General features: G+C 49.2%; 1 protein-coding gene across 1 annotated transcript; it reads right to left on the reverse strand.

The window, feature by feature from the left end:
* Positions 1-2,572: 2,572 nt before the first annotated feature.
* Plin1 (perilipin 1) lies at positions 2,573-15,672 on the reverse strand. Its single transcript, XM_051148764.1, has 9 exons — positions 15,529-15,672; positions 14,841-14,901; positions 11,695-11,899; positions 9,461-9,543; positions 7,746-8,010; positions 6,877-7,049; positions 4,575-4,775; positions 3,879-4,124; positions 2,573-3,071 (listed from the first exon to the last, which is right to left on the reverse strand). The coding sequence occupies exons 2-9, from the start codon at positions 14,883-14,885 to the stop codon at positions 2,733-2,735; spliced, it is 1,557 nt and encodes a 518-aa protein (XP_051004721.1). The 5' UTR covers positions 14,886-14,901; positions 15,529-15,672; the 3' UTR covers positions 2,573-2,732.
* Between the last annotated feature and the right edge of the window lie 2,264 nt (positions 15,673-17,936).

Raw genomic sequence — 17,936 nt, forward strand, 5'->3', positions numbered from 1 at the left:
AGCATTGTGTGCACTTACCAAGGTCCTGAGTTCAATTCCCAGAAATCACATGATGGCTCACAACCACCTATAATGAGATCTGGTGCCCTCTTCTGGCATTCTGGAGTACATACAGGCAAAACACTGTATACCTAAATAAATAAATCTAAAAAAACAAACAAAAACAACAACAACAAAAAAAACTCAATCAAATGTAGGAAAAAAAAAGGTACGAAACTATTTGGAGAAATATATTGTTGTGAGATATCCACCAGTGAAGACACAGGTTTAGTAGAATCTCAGGGTGGGTGAGGAGGTCTAGCATGGGTAGGAGATATCCAGGGTGGTGGGGAGGCCCAGAACAGAAAGGGAGCCCCAGGATGAGCCTGCATTCCCTCCTGAACATCCAGGCCTGGTGTCGCTTTCCAGCAGCTGCCCATGGAGCCATGCCAGAGATAGATACGGTTCTGTCTTCATACACATTCCTAAAGAGAAACACTCCAGAGAATGCTTGGAGGTTCCAGGTTCCGACTGCTGCTCTGGATTCTGGCTGTTGTGGTTGCGGTCACTTTTGCTGGAATGCTGGTTTGCTATTTAACAGGTCTGCTGGAATCCTGACTACCATCGCTCCATGGAACTGAGTCTAAAATGGTCAACTTCTACTGTTCCCATTAACCTCTTATCTAGGGTAGGTGGGTTGGAAGGGAGGTATAAGCATTAAAGAACCCGAAATAAAGTAGGTTTGAAAAAGTTCAAAGCCTTCAGGAGGCCTTCTGATGCCGGTACAAAAAGATGGATAGTATGCAAAGTTGAGCTGGGCGTGGTGACGCAAGCCTGTAATCCCAGCACTCGGGAGTCAGAGGCAGGTGGACATCTGTGAGTTTGAAGCCAGCCTGGTCTACAAGGGAGTCCTGGACAGTCAAGGCTACACAGAGAAACCCCGTCTCACTACACACACACACACACACACACACACACACACACACACACACACACACACGATGTATAGCTGAGGAGCTGTAGAGATGGCTCAGCCATTAAGAGCACTTTTTGGTTTTACAAAGGAACCAGGGTTTGATTCTCAGCACCTACATGGCAGCTCACAACCAAATTTAACTCCAGTTCTTGGGGACCCACTGCTCTCTTCTAAACTCCGTGAGCACCAGGCACACACATGATGCACATTTATATGTAAACAAAATATTCATGCACATAAAGTAAAATAAACAAATCTCTTTTTTTAATGTAATAAGCATTTTTTAAATGATGTGTTGAGCAGAGTGGGAAAAGCCAGAGAGGACACCGCTCACAGCTTGTGTAAGCAACAACAGTGGTTCATACATACATGTTTGCCCAAGCATAGCATATAACTGGAAGGATCCGCTGAACTGTGGCTGGGTTTTTTGTTTGTTTGTTTGTTTGTTTTTTAATTAATGTATTTATTATGTATATGGTATAGACCTGCATACCAGAAGAAGGCACCAGATCTCATTCTAAACTGTTGTGAGCTACCATGTGGTTGCTGGGAATTGAACTCAGGACCTTTGGAAGAACAGCCAGTGCTCTTAGCCTCTGAGCCATCACTCCAGCCCCAACTGTGTCTGTTTTTATGGAGGAGAACCAAGAAATCTATAAAGGAAAACGCACACGTGGCAATGTTTGAACGTTACAGGCATATTTATGAATTCCTGGTTTGACCAAGTATTGGTATTTCCAAAACAGGGATTCGGAATGAACGGTGACTATGGATATGTGCTCTATATAATATTACACCGTATTAAGCCAAAGGTGACCATTGCTGGCTCCTAGCATCTGGGGTATCAATATTCCAGAGTGGCCACACGGGCGGGAGGCAGGATGAGGATGCGATGGCAGTACGGCTGTGAGTAAAAGCCGGTGCTATAGAGGACAGGACCAAGGCTTCCCCTGTGCACGCAGAGAGACTCAGAAACTGGAACTGTCGTCTAAATAAACCTAAAACGGCTTTGGCACCTCGCTGTTCTAATCACGGCGTCTCAAGTGCTCAGCGTTAAAAGTGTACGGAGAATTCCTGACATTCAGAACGAGCTGGCAGAGAGTGAATCTCCTAGCACTGGGCTGTGTAGGGAGACATTGTTGAAGGAGGGGGGGGGAGGGGAAGAGGAGGGGGGGGAAGAGAAATGGAGGGAGGAGAAAGACAAGAAAAAAAGAAAAAGAAAAGAAACTGCCATTTGACCAACTACTTTTTGGCAATACATGTCCACAGAGAAAAGGTCTGAATTTTAGAGCCAGTCAGGTGTCATTTGGCCACAAGTTTTGCTAAAGAAGTGAGAACCTCAATTAAGCAATTGCTTTTCTAGTTTAAAAAAAAAAAGCCATGAGAGAGTCGATTGCTGCTCTGGTGCCCCTTAAAAACTGACTGTGTGCCTGGTGTGGTGGCGCAAGCCTTTAATCCCATCACTTGGGAGGCAGAGACAGATGGATCTCTGTGAGTTCAAGGCCAGCCTGGTCTAAAAAGGAGTCCAGTGCAGCCCCGATAACACAGAGAAACCTTGTCTCAAAAAACCAAAAACAAACAAAACAAAACAACAACAAAAACTGACTGTGGTGGTACTTTAGAAATGGTGTGCCTGACAGCATCGTGGGGTTGTGGTTCCAGCTCCCAAGGGACCACCCTAAAGGAGAGGCCCACTTGGAAGTGTGGTTTCCGTTTCTTTGGGGCGAAAAGACCCTCCCGTGGTGGTGGGGCCAGGGCGAGGAGGGGCGCAGGCGGCTCAGCTCTTCTTGCGCAGCTGGCTGTACTGTGCACGGCCAAGGATGGGCTCCATTACGCTGGGCCGGAAGAAGCTGTCGCTAACCCTGCGTGCAGGCTTCTCCCTGGGCATAGCCAGGAAGCCCTGACGCGCCGATGTCTCCGTTTTGTCGTCCAGGCCGGGGCACGAGGGCGCGCTGAGACCCCTCATGCTGCGCAGGCTACCGCGGGGCTGGCTCGGGCGTGGCGGAGACTCCGGACTGGCAGGCCGTGCCCCGGACCCCTTGCGCTCGGCCTCTGCAGGAGGGTTATCGATGTCGCGGAATTCGCTCTCGGGCTCCATCAGAGACAGCCTGGGAAGCTGACAGCCGGGCACCCTTGTTAGGAATCCCTTTCCTCGGAGTCACGGCCCTTTCTGTGGCTTTTGGCTTAGTTCCCTCGGGGGCGGCCATCATAAGGGCACAGACTGAGGTGTAGGCCTTCGGGGTGGGGCGCATCCGGGAGACCCCGGAGGTTCTAAGGACTCTGATCGCCTCTGGTAGTGGGGGGAGTCCCCTTCCTTGAAGCGTGACACCCCTCCCAGTTTCCACATATGGATATATTTGGGGTCAAATACAAATAAGCTGGCTGCCAAGCTTTTGGTGCCAATGACTAAAGAAACCTTAACTCTGGCCAGCTCTAGGGTCACCTTCTGTTCCACCAAGCTCTGTCAGCCTGCTCAACCTGTAACTTCCATTGGAGAGGGTCTCGGGGACTCCCAAAAGGATGGCATTATTGTCCCTTGGCCTTTTGTTTTGTTTTGTTTTGGTTTTGGTTTTGTTTAACGGTTGGTGATAGAATTGACATAGGGCCAGCTGCTGTTTCTAGAATGCACAGCCTACTGCTCAAGGCGCCCTGAACTTCTGGGCGATGAAGAGGGAGGGTTGGGCCACTAGGGACTCACAGACCAAGGACTCTAGCGTCGAGTGGGAGGCACAATGCAGGGGAAGGGTCTGAGGCCAGGGCCGTGAACGTCTGTACTCTGTGCGGGGAAAGGTCAGTGTGGAGGAAGGTTTTGAACACTGAGGGTTGGAGAAAGGTCTCCGGGGGCTGGACGAAGGGAGAGACTGCCTCTGCTTCAGTCAAATCTACCTTGGGAAAAGGGAGGTGGCCCCGGGGTGGGACTCACCGGCACATAGTGTACCACAGTGTCTACCACGTTATCCGTAACGCCCTTCAGGGCATCAGATAGGGACATGGCCCTCCCTTTGGTAGAGGAGACAGCCTGGGCTGGTGTGAGGTGCAGGATCCTTCCCACCGTGCCCAGCACAGCTTTAGGTGCCCATGTCACCGCTGAGATGGTGCTCTGGAGCGTCTTCTGCATGGTGTGTACCACACCACCCAGGAGGCCTCTCGGGTTGGGCAGGCCTGTAACCTGTGGGCCAGAGAACTGTTAGCCCCTGCCCTACAGCTCCTGGGACCCTTTCCCTGACCACCAGCCCCAGCTAGAGGAAAACTATGGAAGGGGCAGGGGTTAAGGGACGGAGGGAGGGATTGGGGGAGGGACAGATGACAGAGGCAGAGACAGAGAGAGAACTAGGCCTTGGTCTGTCCCTAGCTGTAGGTAGTCACCTTGAGTATGTCACTTCCTCTCTCTAAACCCCAGTCTCTTCATCTGCAAAAATGGAGCAATGATCCCAGCCCTGCCTACTTTTGTGGATATCGTGGAACCCACTGGGTGACACAGTGATACTTTGTTGGCTGTGAGTTTGGGGTGATCTGGGGACGGGTTCTTTATTCTACCCTATTCCTCTACTTCTCACACCGCTCCCGCCCCCCACCACCCATGGGTCCTGAGGCCTTAGGCTCTCGCTGTCTTTGGCACCTCTCTGAGGACGTTCTCCTCAGCCTCTGATTCTTCTTCTTCCTCCTCCTCATCTGTCTCCTCTCCCTCTGAGTCCGTCTGGTCATCGTGGCTCTCATCCTGGGAGGCTGCCAAGTTGTGCAGCCAGGGCACCCGCACCTCACTCTGCCGCCGGGACACCACCTGCATGGCTGCTGAGGCACCCCACTGGGCCAGGCTGCTCTGAGGGAGGATGGCAACAGACAGCTGGCTCAGCAGACCCTCTAGGCTGTGAAGCCCTCGTCACAGGAGCAGGGTAGGGTGGTGAGCAAGGTCCAGCCCCACAGGCTGTTTTTTTTTTTTGTTTGTTTGTTTGTTTGTTTGTTTTTAGTGTTTCATTTTGTATGTATGCATGTGTACCATCTTTGTACCCGGTACCCATGGAGGCCAGAAGAGAACTCATATTCCCTTGAACTGGAGTTCTGGGTGGCTGTGAACCACCACGTGGGTGTTGGGAACTGAGCCTGGGTCCTCTGCAAGAGCAAGCATCTTTAACCACTGAGCTACCATCTAGCTAGCCTCTCTCTCCCAGCATTTTAATCAGTAATAGCTCATCACTGTTAGCATACATCTCAGTGACCTTGGTAAGCACGCCCTATGTAACGATAACAGATCAAGAAAGAGACTATTTCAATACCCCGAAGATTCTCCTATGTGTCTTCAGCCTGTATCCCCCAGTCTGTGGCTCTCTTCCGAGTTTTACAGCCACATGTCCATTTAGGCTTATTCTATTCTTCCCTTTTTCGTGTTGGGATGGAATCCAGGGAACCTACCTTTAGCTACACCCCCAACCTCTGTGGTTATTTGTTTAATTTATATATATATATATATATATATATATATATATATGACAAAATGACATAGTGACAAAAATCTCACTATGTAACTCTGGCTGGCTGGAACTCACTATGTAGACCAGGCTGACCCTCAAACTTACAATAATTTCCCCCCCTCGCCTTGCTTCTCAAGAGAGAAACCTCCTGAGGTTGCCTTTTGGCACATCTTACATCAAGATATACATCTTCCCATATGTCAGAAGGGGCTGAGGGGAGAGGGACACATAGAACAATAATAAATAAAATTTGAAAAAGAGAACCACTCACAAATTGACACAAAATTCAAGGTTAGCCTGGGCTACCGAATGAGATCTTATCTCACAAACCCAAATCAATCAATGAAAACTTAAAAGATCATTAATGGAAGAGGACCTTTCTCACGAGAGATGGCTCAGAGGGGGGCTGGAGAAGTGGCTCAGTGGTTAAGAGCACTGACTGCTCTTCCAAAGGTCATGAGTTCAATTCCCAGCAACCACATGGCGGCTCACAACCATCTATAATGATTTCTGGTGTCCTCTTCTGGCTTGCAGGCAGGATATTGTATACATAATAAATAAAGAAATCTTTAAAAAAAAAAAAAGTAGTCACTTCCCCCTGACTTCCAGGCTTTCTCTTCTTCCAGCACTGTGGCAATGAGTAAGTGCTCTACTGCCCAGCTACAGCCCAGTCCAGACCCCATCTCCATTTTCTAATTTTTTTTATTTGTTTCCATTTTTCTGTTTGTTTGTGAATCTTTTGTTGTGTTTTGAGATGAGGTCCCATCATACAGTTCTGAGTAGACTGGGACTCACTCCACAGACAAGACTGGTCTCAAACTTGCCTCTGCCTCCCAAATGTAGAGATTATTAGTATGTGCCAACATGCCTGACTTTAATGTTGCTTTTACTCTCCTTTCTTTTTCTTTTCCTTTTTTTTTTCCAACTTAGTTTCTCACTAAATTCCTTTTTTTTTTTTTTTTTTTTAAATCCAATCTAACTGTATCAAGATAGACAGAGAAGCAGCTTTGCCTGGGTGTGCTGAGGAATCCAGAAACCCTAGAAGAAAAGATGAAATCTGCACAGCCAAGGATGAGGGCTGATGGGACTCTTGTCCTTGGAACAAACGGGGTTTTTATCATTTTGTTTGTTTATGTTAACACTTCTACTGTTTCAATAGCCAGTGGGGGTGGGGAGGCCCACATAAGAGACCCATTGAGGTCATGAAGGCTGGGAGTCAGGGAGACTCTGGTGGAGGATGGGGGAGATGGAAGAAGGGGGTGGGGCAGGACCACCCCTCAGTGTGTGTTCTGTCCTTTCTCTTCTCCCATGGCCTGGACAAACACCCTACCACCCTAAGATTTTATGTCTTTATGTCTAAAGTCCCAGCCCAGCTTGAAGGGTATTTCCAACTCAGAAGGGACCAGGAAACCCACAGAGCAGGGCCTGGCAGAGCTTGGAGCAGACACTCACCAGGGGTGCCACACCTGGGATCCACATGGCCAGAGAGTGACCCTGCTTCAGGGCCCAGGCTGTGGTCTGCATGGTGTGTCGGGAAAGAGTGTTGGCCAGGGTGCTCACCCTCCTCATGAGGCTTGGTTTGGCCTTAGGAGCCTTCTGGGCCCGCTGGCGGCCAGACGAAGGGGCTAGAGAAAGATATGGGAGGAAAGAGGTCAAAGAGGGACCGAGGGCCCTGGAGAGATGGCTCAGCAGTTACAAGCACCTGTCACTTTTTTTGTTTTGTTTTGTTTTGTTTTTTTGAGACAGGGTTTCTCTGTGTAGCTTTGGCTGTCCTGGACTCACTTTGTAGACCAGGCTGGTCTCGAACTCACAGAGAGCTGCCTGCCTCTGCCTCCAGAGTGCTGGGATTATAGGCATGCACCACTGAGCCCGGCCACCTGTCACTCTTGTAGAGGACTTGAATTCAACTCTCAGCACCAATATGGTGGCCCTCAACGTCTGTAACTCCAGTTCCAGGGGATCCAGTGGCCTCTCCTCTGGCTTTTGCAAGCAGCAGTCACACACATAGCATACACATACAAGCAGTCAAAACACTCATACACATAACATTATGAAAAAGAACCAAAGTAGAAAATGGGCCTTGGGCTGGAAAACAGTTGTTTTCTACCGTGACCCCAGTGGTGCTAGCCAATACCAAGCTCACTCTCCCTCTTCCATTTGGGGCGGGGGCTGGGGAATCGTCTGAAGGTTCTGAGGGCATTCCCTATCTCAGAGCAAGGCCAACAAGACTTGTAGTGTCCTGCCCCTCCCCCCCTTCCCATCCTCAGGCGATGAGTGCCCAGCTGGCTCCCAGGGCAGCCAGCCAGTCTGAAGGCAGATACCTGACTCCTCCTTGTCTGGCGGCAGGAGGAACTCCACAACCTTCTCAATGCCTCCCAGAGCCAGATCAGCCCCTCCAGAGGCCAGTCGGCCAACTCGGGTGTTGGCAGCATATTCCGCTGTCTCCTTGGCCATCTCTAAGGCAAGCTCACAGCCAGCCAGAGTGGCTCCCAGGACCTTGTCGGAAGTGCTTGCGATGGGCACGCTGATGCTGTTCCTGGCACTTCGAAGGCGGGTAGAGATGGTACCTTTCAGTTCAGAAGCGATCTGAGAAGTGTTAGGAGATTGTCACGGATGTGGAACTGCTCACAGGCCCAGCTCCCCAGAGGGCACCATTTAGAGGTCTAGAGCCAGGCATGGCAGCATGGCAGCATGGCAGCATACACTTGTACTACAAGGACAGATGACTGTAGCAGAAGACTCATCATGAGTTTGGGGCTATCTTTGAATACATACTGAGTTCCAGACCAGCCTGGGCTACAGTATGAGACCCTGTCTTTTAAAAAAGCTGAAATAAGGGGGCTGGAGAGATGGCTCAGTGGTTAAGAGCACTGACTGCTCTTCCAAAGGTCATGAGTTCAATTCCCAGCAACCACATGGTGGCTCACAACCATCTATAATGTGATCTGATGCCCTCTTCAACACTGTATACATAATAATAAGTAAGTAAATCTTAAAAAACAAAACAAAAAAACAAAATAAGTAAGGGGGAAAAAATTAAAAAGACTCAGGGACCAGCAAGAATATGTGGGAAAGAAAAGGCCCACCTTTGCTGTGCTAGCCACATGCATCTCCTGGCTTCTCCACACTAGTGAAGATCCAGCCTGGGAGGATAGTCCCCAAACTGTCCCTGCTGGCACCCATTCTGATACCCTCAGTCACACCCCTCTTCTGAAGCCCTTACCCTCCATCTGCCTTTCCCTCAGCACACTGTTCACACTGACTGATAGATATGGCTGGTCCTCATACAAGTTTTATACTGGAATAATTAGCCTTCTTCCTCCTGAGACCTTGCCTGGGAGCTCCTCTGTGACAAAGACTAGACTTTGACTGGAGCACTAGGGAAGAGGTGACTGGCAGGCCTGCCCCCTGGTGGCCGCCACCTCAGGCTGTTGTTTGCTCATCTGTACAATGTGGATAGCAAGCCTCATCACCAAGGATGACCTGAGAGGGCTCCATGCCGTGGCTGTTGGCAAGGCCAGGGTACAGGGGAGATTTGTAGACAAATTGATGGTTGGTCAGTAAAACAGATGAGATCATAGGCCTTATTGAAGCCATCACTGGATAACCATAGATAAAGGTGTGGCCAGGGGCAAGTGACTTGTTTAGTCTTGTAGTCCATAAAGGCTTGGGTGTGTATTCCTGAGATCCCAATGGGTGGGACTGAAGGGCTTAGGTAGCTCTGTGCAAGGTCACAGAGTCCCAGATCCCAGGACCATGGGATCAGAAGGCTGTGGAATTAGGGAAGGGCCACGTTGGCTTTAACCCTTCCTTCTCCTTGCAGAGCATGAAAAGTGGCTATGTGAACTTATCCAAGGCATATGCCTGCTATTCCAGACACCCCCTGATCCTACCTGGCCATGCAGGAAGAGGAAAAGGGGTCTCCACCTGCCTAAGAGATGCTCACCCCATGAGCACAGACAGTTGCACAGCCAGGGCATCAGTGGTTATTCTCCTTCCCGAGAGGAGGTCCCAACAGAGTATAGGGAGCACTTGCCTTTTCTGGAGGGTATTGAAGGGCTGGGATCTTCTCCTCCAAGTGGTCCAGGCCTCTGCAGGCCAACTCATTGGCAGCTGTGACTGAAAGGGAAGGGCCACATTGGGGTGATCCCTACCCCCTCCTGAGGAGCTAATAGTGTCTTCGAAGAAGGTACAAAGTCTCAAAGAACATACATTGGGACCCATAGATCGCAGCCCTGCTACTTCCAGGGCATCTGGGGACTAGAGAGTCTTTGCTCTATTCAGCCCACATGCACTATGATTCCTGGAGAGCAGGATCAGTTTGGAGTGGAATGGAGGCCTGTACTCAAGGCCTCACATCTGCACCTGCACAGCGCTTGGCCTTAGCGAAATCCTACCGCTGGGGTAACAGGGGCAAGGCTCACAGGATCCTATTTAATCTTCAGGTCCCTGGGCAGTAGCTCTCTGCTGGCCCCTCATGTCAGGAGTCAGAACCATCAGCCTCTGTAGTTCTGTGCCTGGATGGGCACGTTTGCAGTGGGAAGTGATTGATGGCAGGTCTGTGAATCATCCTGTTAATGAGTCTCATTCCTTTCTGCCTCCCTGGCCAAGTCTCCCGAAGGACATGAGGTGGTAGGAGGACCCATGTGGAAGTGAGGCAGGTGGCACCGGCCTTGGCACTGGCCTCAGTGGGACCAGGGTTGCTTAGTCCTGGAGATAGCAAATTCAGTCACAGCTAGAACAGCTCCAGACTGTCCCTCAAATCAGCTTTAACCCTCAACTGTCAAGACGGCTGAGAGTTAATGGTAGCCACAAGGAAGAGAAAGACACCGCCCTTAGGGAGTGAGACAAACCATTAGAAGATGCAGATGGCTCAGAGAGAGACTGCCCAGGGTCGGCTGAGGACTCAGTCTCTGTGATCAAGGTCATGGAAGGCACGGATATTTATTTATTTATTTTGAGACAGGGTTCCTCTGTGTAGCCTTGGCTGTCCTGGACTCACTTTGTAGACCAGGCTGGCCTCGAACTCACTTCGATCCACCTGCCTCTGCCTTCCTGAGTGCTGGGATTAAAGGCATGCACCACCACACCCGGCAAGGAAGGCACAGATTTAAAGGGTATTTATAAATACTCTTTCATATTTCTTTCAAGCAACAATTGGACAGAATGAGGGCTTCCAGGAGGGCTAGCCAAAGGCCTGTGACGTTTTTAAAAAATTTATTATCAGCCGGGCATGGTGGCAAGTGGATTGCTGTGAGTTCGAGGCCAGCCTGGTCTGCAAAGAGTCCAGGGCTACACAGAGAAACCCTGTCTCAAAAAACAAATAAAAATTATTATCAATAATCGAGTAAATTTTCTTGGACAACTTTATGCACACATATAATGCACTTTTCTCACTCTTATCCCTGCATCTTCTCATAGTCCCCTCTCACCCTTTTAAACACCCATGTCCGTTTCTCGTGTTCTTGTCATTTTTGTTTTGCTTTGTCACCTACTGTATTTAACTAGGGCCATTTATGTGACAGTGGATTTGAAATGGAGCCTTTACGTCTTCCTTGCTTGGTTGCTGGCTATAATTCTCACATACCCACAAGTCTCCACGAGGATGGTAGAAGATGCTAGACTTCTGAGCGCTGCTGAGATTTCCCTCAACTCTGCCAAGAACTAAGTCTTAGAGACCGTGTTTTTAGATGGAGACAGAATAATAATGGAGACAGGGTGAGCCTGGTAAGGCTCTTCTGGAGGGACCCTTGTTTCTGCCCCCCAGTAGCTCTCTGCTACCCCCACCTGTCCGGAGCTGGTATTATCATCAGCTGGGTGAATGGGTCTTCTTTTTCCTGTTGCCTTTGGCACTGCTAGGCTAGCTTTCTTGCAAGCCTCTGCTGGTTTGTGATGCTGCTGCTTTTGTTGGCGTGGCTAAATGTCCTCTTACTGGCTCCGCTCTCACCACTGCTCACATAGATCTGCCCATCTTCCCCCCGCCCCAAACATTCTTTGGCTGTCATTGTTAACCTAGGACACCCTAGGCTAGGCGACAGCTGAGGCAAATATGGACTCAAAGAGATCTGCATGATTGTCTCCATGTCTGCGGAGTGGAGGACCGGGGGGGGGGGGGGGGGGGGGATGTCGGATGCAGGCAAGCAAGGGAAGTAGCCAGGGAGGTGGACAAACAAGCTGTGAGATGATCAGACAGACTGACAAGCACACAGGTAGACATGCGGGGAGTATCAGTGGACAGGCGGGCCGCCACGGAGTTCTACGGGGACTCACACTGGGTGGACAGGCGGCGGACCACCGGCTCCATGCTCCGGACAGCCAGGTTGCCGGCACCCTGTAAGCCCTTCTCATAGGCATTGCACACAGAGGCCACCAGGGGGTGCGCTTCCTTGGTGCTGTTGTAGGTCTTCTGGAAGCATTCACAGGTGCCGCTCACCACGGGCAGCTGCAGGACTCTCTGGAGCACATTCTCCTGTTCCTGTCAGCGGAGAAAGAGTCAGGTCCTCCCACGTCCAGTCAACGTCCCTGGGAGCTGACCCTAGCTAGAGTCACGCATGCCGTTGGTGAGGCTAAGGGAAGCAAGGGGTCTCCAAATGGCTCAGTCAGAAGCCACGAGGAAGACCACAGGGAAAACGAAGCCAGTCTGCCATGTCTTCCTGGTCACTACCTAGACTCTGGAGACCTCCTAAAGCAATCTGTGTTCTCCGGGACCAAGCTAAATCCCATCCCCCTCCCAGCTCACCCCTCTTAGATTGACTGCAGAGAGCAAGTTAATGTACCTGTTTGGAGTTTTAGTCCACCTTTAACTGGTAGCTTCATCTAAACATTTTCAAGGTCTCTCTGAGATGCTAGACCCATGTCTATGGATGCTGGACAGCTGCCAAATAGGCTGCCCTCCCCTCCCCTCCCACATCCCTTTCTGCTTGGTAGAATATTATTCTCTCACTATCATCTCCTCTGTGAGCCCTGGCTGGACTTAAGAGTGCTACATAGCTAAGGATGGCCATGAATTCCCCATCCTACTGACTCCAATGTCCCAAGGCTAGGATTGCAAGCATGTGTCACGGTGACCAACTTTTGACTTCCCTCCACTGTGACTGTGTCTGTCCTTGGGCTGTCTCTACATCTGCCAGCCTGCTCTGATTATGTGTATACTTCCTTTTTCTTCCAGCAGAATGTCCTCTATTTCCCTAGTACCTGCTTGAAAGCCTAGCCCTGGAGAAATGAGCCATGCATGGGCTGCACCTTGTAGAATGTATAAGTTAAAAAAAAAATTGGGGGGGTTTCAATACAGGGTCTCATTATGTAGCTCTGGCTGTCCCGGAACTCAGTGTAGACCAGGCTGGCCTTGGCCTCACAGAGATTCACCTGCCTCTGCCTCCGGAGTTCTGGGATTAAAGGTGTGTAACACCGTGCCCCAGCCAGTTTCTATTTTAGTTTATAAATGGGCCATGTGATGGGCTCGTGACCTTTTCTTCTTGACACTCTAAAATCTGGCATGACCTTTCTTAAAATACAACACTCCATGTGAAAGTTGATACTCCAGTGAGGCTGAACCTGTGGGGTGTAGTGGGTTTATCTCTTCTGATTGGACTGCCATACTCTTATCAGAGTAATTTTTTTGGCCAACAGTGGCATAATTAAATTTTAGAAAGTAGGAAAAAGCCAGTCTTCAAGTGAGAGAGTAATCCTCGACATGTGTTAGGAAGCAACATTTACTGGAGGCCGTGCTCTGGGTGCTTGCTCTAAACTCTTACAGCAGTTTGCTTTTGATGTATTTGAGATTTGGAGATGAGATATGACTTACCCAAGATCACATAGATGGTAAGTAGCAAGGCCAGGCTTAATTTAATTAATTTTGCATGTGTGTTTTGGAGATCAGATCTTATCTTGTCCAAACTGACCTCGGGTTCACTATGAAACCAAGGCTGGCCTCATTTTCCTCACTTTCCTGCCCCTTCTTCCCAAATCCTGAGATTTCAAGCATGTGTCGCCATGTTGGACTGTTTCCAAGTCGGGTCTGAAGTGGAATATTTGGGAATTGCCTCCAAATAAACAAAGACAGGGCAATGATTGGGCGAGGAGGAGGCAGAGACCCACTGGGATTAGTCAACAATCCCTGGGACCTTGTATTCTTCTGCCTAGTCATGTGAATGTTAAGAATTCTCCATACAGAAAATAGAGTGAGCCAACTCTCCGGAGTTGAGCCATTTGCCCCAGCTCCATGTGACTTTGGATGCACCCTGCGACACGCTCTGCTTACAGGAGGTCATTAGCAGGGCCACCAAGCAGAGCTGCTTAGGCCCCAGGACAAAGCAGGTCATGCTGACTTAGCTTTCCATGCTGCAGGTTGGGATGGGATTCGGACTACATGAGAGAACATTCTCTTTAACATTTTGGACAGTGTGTTCAAGGGTTGTTTTGGACAAAGTTAAAGGAGAAGCTGAAAATTGGAGAAGCCCCAGCTAAAGGAGAAGCTGAAAATGGAAGAAGCCACTAACTGCTAAGGCTTCATGTCTCTTGTGACTCCTTTACACCTCTCTTATGAGTTAGTAGAAAACAAGGGGCTGGGCGTGGTGTGGTGCCGCACGCCTTTAATCCCAGCACTTGGAAGGCAAAGGCAGGCAGATCACTGTGAGTTTGAGGCCAGCCTGATCTACGTAGTGAGTCCAGGACAGCCAAGGCTACACAGAGAGACCATGTCTTGAAGAAGAAGAAGAAGAAGAAGAAGAAGAAGAAGAAGAAGAAGAAGAAGAAGAAGAAGAAGAAGAAGGAAAGAAAGAAAACAAGGCAGCCATCCCCAGTGAGGAGGTTAATTAAAACCTAATCAGAATGAGTTTTTATCTCCTATAGGGTCATACATGTTAATTTCATTATCTGAACTGGGCTCAAATCAGAGAGGCTTTGGCAAAAGATATGAAGAACACACAAAAGTATCAGAATTATTTAAAATCACTATGATTTTAAATAATGGCCAGAGGTAAGCACTGGACACACTGACTGTCCGACTCATTCCCACGCACGGCAGCACAAGCTGTGCACTGCAGGTGAGGGTCACAGGCTGAAGCCAGAGCCACACAGAGTGCGTGGGCTTTGTGGGGCGTGTGTGCTCTTCTGGGCGATGGTCTTGTGCCTCTGTGTTTAGGACATGGTGGTCTCTTTCCTCCCACCTCTCCTTAGGCCCCCGACAACATCCCTATCCTCCAGGGCTCGTAGGCCTCTGTATCCATCTTCTCTTTTATCCAGTTCTCCCAAACTCCCCTGTTAAAGGTGGCAAGGGTGGGAATCACTAAGACAGAGTTGGTGAATTCGGAACATAAGGTAGGTGTCTGGCTTGAAGTCCCCTGACCCTCCCTCTCCGCTCACTGGTCCTCCCTTGTTTGCCCACTCTCCACGTTACACGAGCCCAGGTTACTTACAGGGAGGTCTCCATCCGGCAGCGTTGGGCCCTTGTTCATTGCCATATCCTTACTCTTCAGGCTGCAAAGCAGAATCCCAGCTCCATCAGATGCCCGCAGGCTTGCATGCATTCCTCAGGGTTTCTCCCTATCTCTCACAGCCACCCACTAGCCCTCTGGGAGCTCAGCTGTCCTGGGTTGGAGGGTGAATGTCACATTACAAGAGGCTACTCCTTGCAGTCCCAACACCACGGGTCTCCTAGTCCGCTTGAAATGAGCTCCATACTCTGCTCAAAATACTCTGCTCAAAATTGGTGTTTCTTTTAAGGGCTTCAAGATAAATGAAAATGTAGGTAATGAGATAGAGATAATGAGATGAGAGGAAAGGTTAAGGAGGAAGTCTGGGCCTCTTAAGTGAGAGTCTGAAAGAGACTGAAGAATAAGTCTTTTCTTCGTGACAAAGTCCTACTTAATTCCTGTTTCCCTCTATTGCCAGCTAGGTTAAGCCTTCTCTCAAAGAACTGTCTTCTGCGTAAGCCAACAGTCACTCTGTGCCCCTGGTCTTTCACTCTTCATCTTTTCCTCAGTGGTCTCCCTGCAGATCTCAACACTCGTTGGTTATTTCCCCAGTTGCTCTTTCTCTCAGCTCCTTGCCTTCAACACTGAGAAGGCAGCAGGTAAGGCAGACACCCGAAGACCCCACACTCACTGCAGCTGACAGCCACCTCAGTCTCAGAAAACCCAGCTGCAGAACGTCTCCTCCACAAGAACACCTCCAGCCACGGCAGGGAATCTTGGGCAATGCCTCTCAGACCTCCCAGCTGGAGGAGGGCAAAGAGGAAGAGAAAACTGGGCCAGCCCATTGGCTTTTGGGGTTTGTGTGTGTGTGTGTGTGTGTGTGTGTGTGTGTGTGTGTGTGTGTGTGTGTGAAAGAGTTTCCTCTGTGTAGCCTTGGCTGTCCTGGAACTCACTTTGTAGACCAGGATGGCCTCGAACTCACAGAGCTAAGCCTGCCTCTGTCTCCCCGAGTGCTGGGATTACAGGTGTGCACCACCATGCCCGGCTCATCCTAACTTCTACAGAGGATGCTTAGACAATAAAGAAGTGGCTCTCGGGGCTGAAGGAGGCATTTGCCAGAGCCCCGAAACAATAGTTCCAGAAAATTTCTGGCTCTCAATTGACAAAAATTGTTTTCCATAAAGAAGCCACTGGTATATGTGTCATTAAACTCCTAAACAGAAAGTTCCATGTAATTCTGTGATCTTTGGTCCTTTTCCCGATAAAACTTCTATGAGACAGTGTTCAAGCATATCTCTGTCCTTTCTTATTTGCTATCACAGAGGAGACTGAGCAGCGCGATTCAAGCCCACACAGGGATGGGGTTCACCTTAGTGTACTAGTCTGTGACTGTCAAGATAAATTATCTGAAGAAAAAAAAAAAAAAAAAGACAAGATAGAGCTTCAAAAGTTGAGTTCTTAGTTATCTGGGCTCTGAAGGGATAGTTTCAACCCCTGTAAACCTCCGAAGATAAAGAAAGCATTTTGAAGCTACTGTGGTGACACACGATGCTAATCCCAGGAGGCTGAGGCAGGAATGATAATTTGAGGGTAGCCTGAGCTAAATAGTAAAATGGTGTCTCAAAAATCTAGGGCCTGTGGGGTGGGGCTTGGTGGCAGAATGCTTGCTTGTCTCATATGTTGAAGGCCCCCTGGATTTGATCTTCAGCATGGAGGAGAGGGAAGGGGGAGGTAAGGAGGGATGGGAGGGAGGAAAGGGGGGAGGGAGGGAGGAAAGAAGAGAGGGAGGGATGAAACTTTACTTAGCCTGAGATGCCACCAGAACAAGGAGAACCATTTGGCTTTGTTCACCTAAGTCTGGACAAGTGAAGGTGCTGACAAGTTTGTTTGTTTGTTTTTGTTTGTTTTGCAACCAATAGGACTTAGACAGCCAAGAACTACTATATATCACTTGTCACTTGTCACTCATCACTTGAGTTCTCAAAAGGGACTCAAACCCAAGCTCAAGCTCAAATGTTTGGTTTTGTTTTTTGTTTTTGTTGTGGTTTGGTTTTTCAAGACTGGGTTTCTCTGTGTAGATTTGGCTATCCTAGACTCACTTTGTAGACCAGGCTGGCTTCAAACTCAGAGATCCACCTGCCTCTGCCTCCCAGTGCTGGGATTAAAGGTGGGTGCCACCACACCCAGCCCAAATTTTAGTTCTTGATTAAATTTGATGGAACATTGTGGGGTCAACCAGTGTCTTCAGACCAACTAGAAAAGGTCTCTTAGTCAAAATGAATGAGAAGGCAACACCACTGTTAGCTTCTACTTGGCAGACGTGCATGTTGCTAGTGTGGTAACAGGATGGAAAGGCACTGGGAAGGGCCAGCAAAATGGCTCAGCAGCTCCAGGTGCTTGCCACCAAGTCCAACTGCTTGAGTTCAATCCCTGGGACCCACAGAGTTGAAAGAGAGAATTGACTCTGACAAGATACCCTCTGACCTCCACATGCATGCTGTGACACTTGAACACATGAGTGTACACACACATACACACCCCTAATTCATAAATAAATGTAATGAAAAAATGATGTGAGAAACAACTACATATAAATCCTTGGTCGTAAATTTTATCCTTAATATAATGAAACAGGGAACAAGACACCAATAAAGGAAGGAGTGTGGGGCAAGGAGCTTCCGAAAGATGGAATAAATATATTTGGTACTTATTAATCTTGGTCTGAGCTTTTAAGCTGTAAGACAGCAGTGGGGAAGAAGGGAAGTGTGTAAAGTGGCCTCTGCCCTCACTTCAAGGTTCAGGACAAATGATCTAGGAGGCTCGAATCTGGACACAGCCCAGGCTAAAGGGCAGTCTGCCGTCCCAGGCAGTGGCTTTGGGCCAGAGGGGATATAGGGCTCTGTGCCTAAAAGCTCTGCTGACAAAGCTGGTCCTTTGGCTGCTTCTGAAGGGATTCTAGAATGTGGGTGAGAGGTGAGAAGGGAAAGGCAGGCAAATCCTAGGGGAAGGGTGAAAGGCAGTTCTGCGACACAACAGGGCAATGGGCGACACGACAGGGCAATGGGGCATGAGCTATCTGGGGCTGCTCCCCTCCTTCCA

This window comes from Acomys russatus, chromosome 7, assembly GCF_903995435.1.
Source record: "Acomys russatus chromosome 7, mAcoRus1.1, whole genome shotgun sequence".
Lineage (NCBI taxonomy): Eukaryota > Metazoa > Chordata > Mammalia > Rodentia > Muridae > Acomys > Acomys russatus.

Bases quoted from the DNA above. Each gene is read 5' to 3' on its own strand.
- Plin1 (XM_051148764.1), bottom strand. From the start codon at position 14,885: ATGGCAATGAACAAGGGCCCAACGCTGCCGGATGGAGACCTCCCT. The intron at 4,776-6,876 runs GTGAGTGTCTGC...ATCCTCCCTCAG, and splicing joins TCCCAGGTGTGGCACCCCTG to AGCAGCCTGGCCCAGTGGGG. The intron at 3,072-3,878 runs GTGAGTCCCACC...CCCGGCTGTCAG, and splicing joins CTGTGGTACACTATGTGCCG to CTTCCCAGGCTGTCTCTGAT.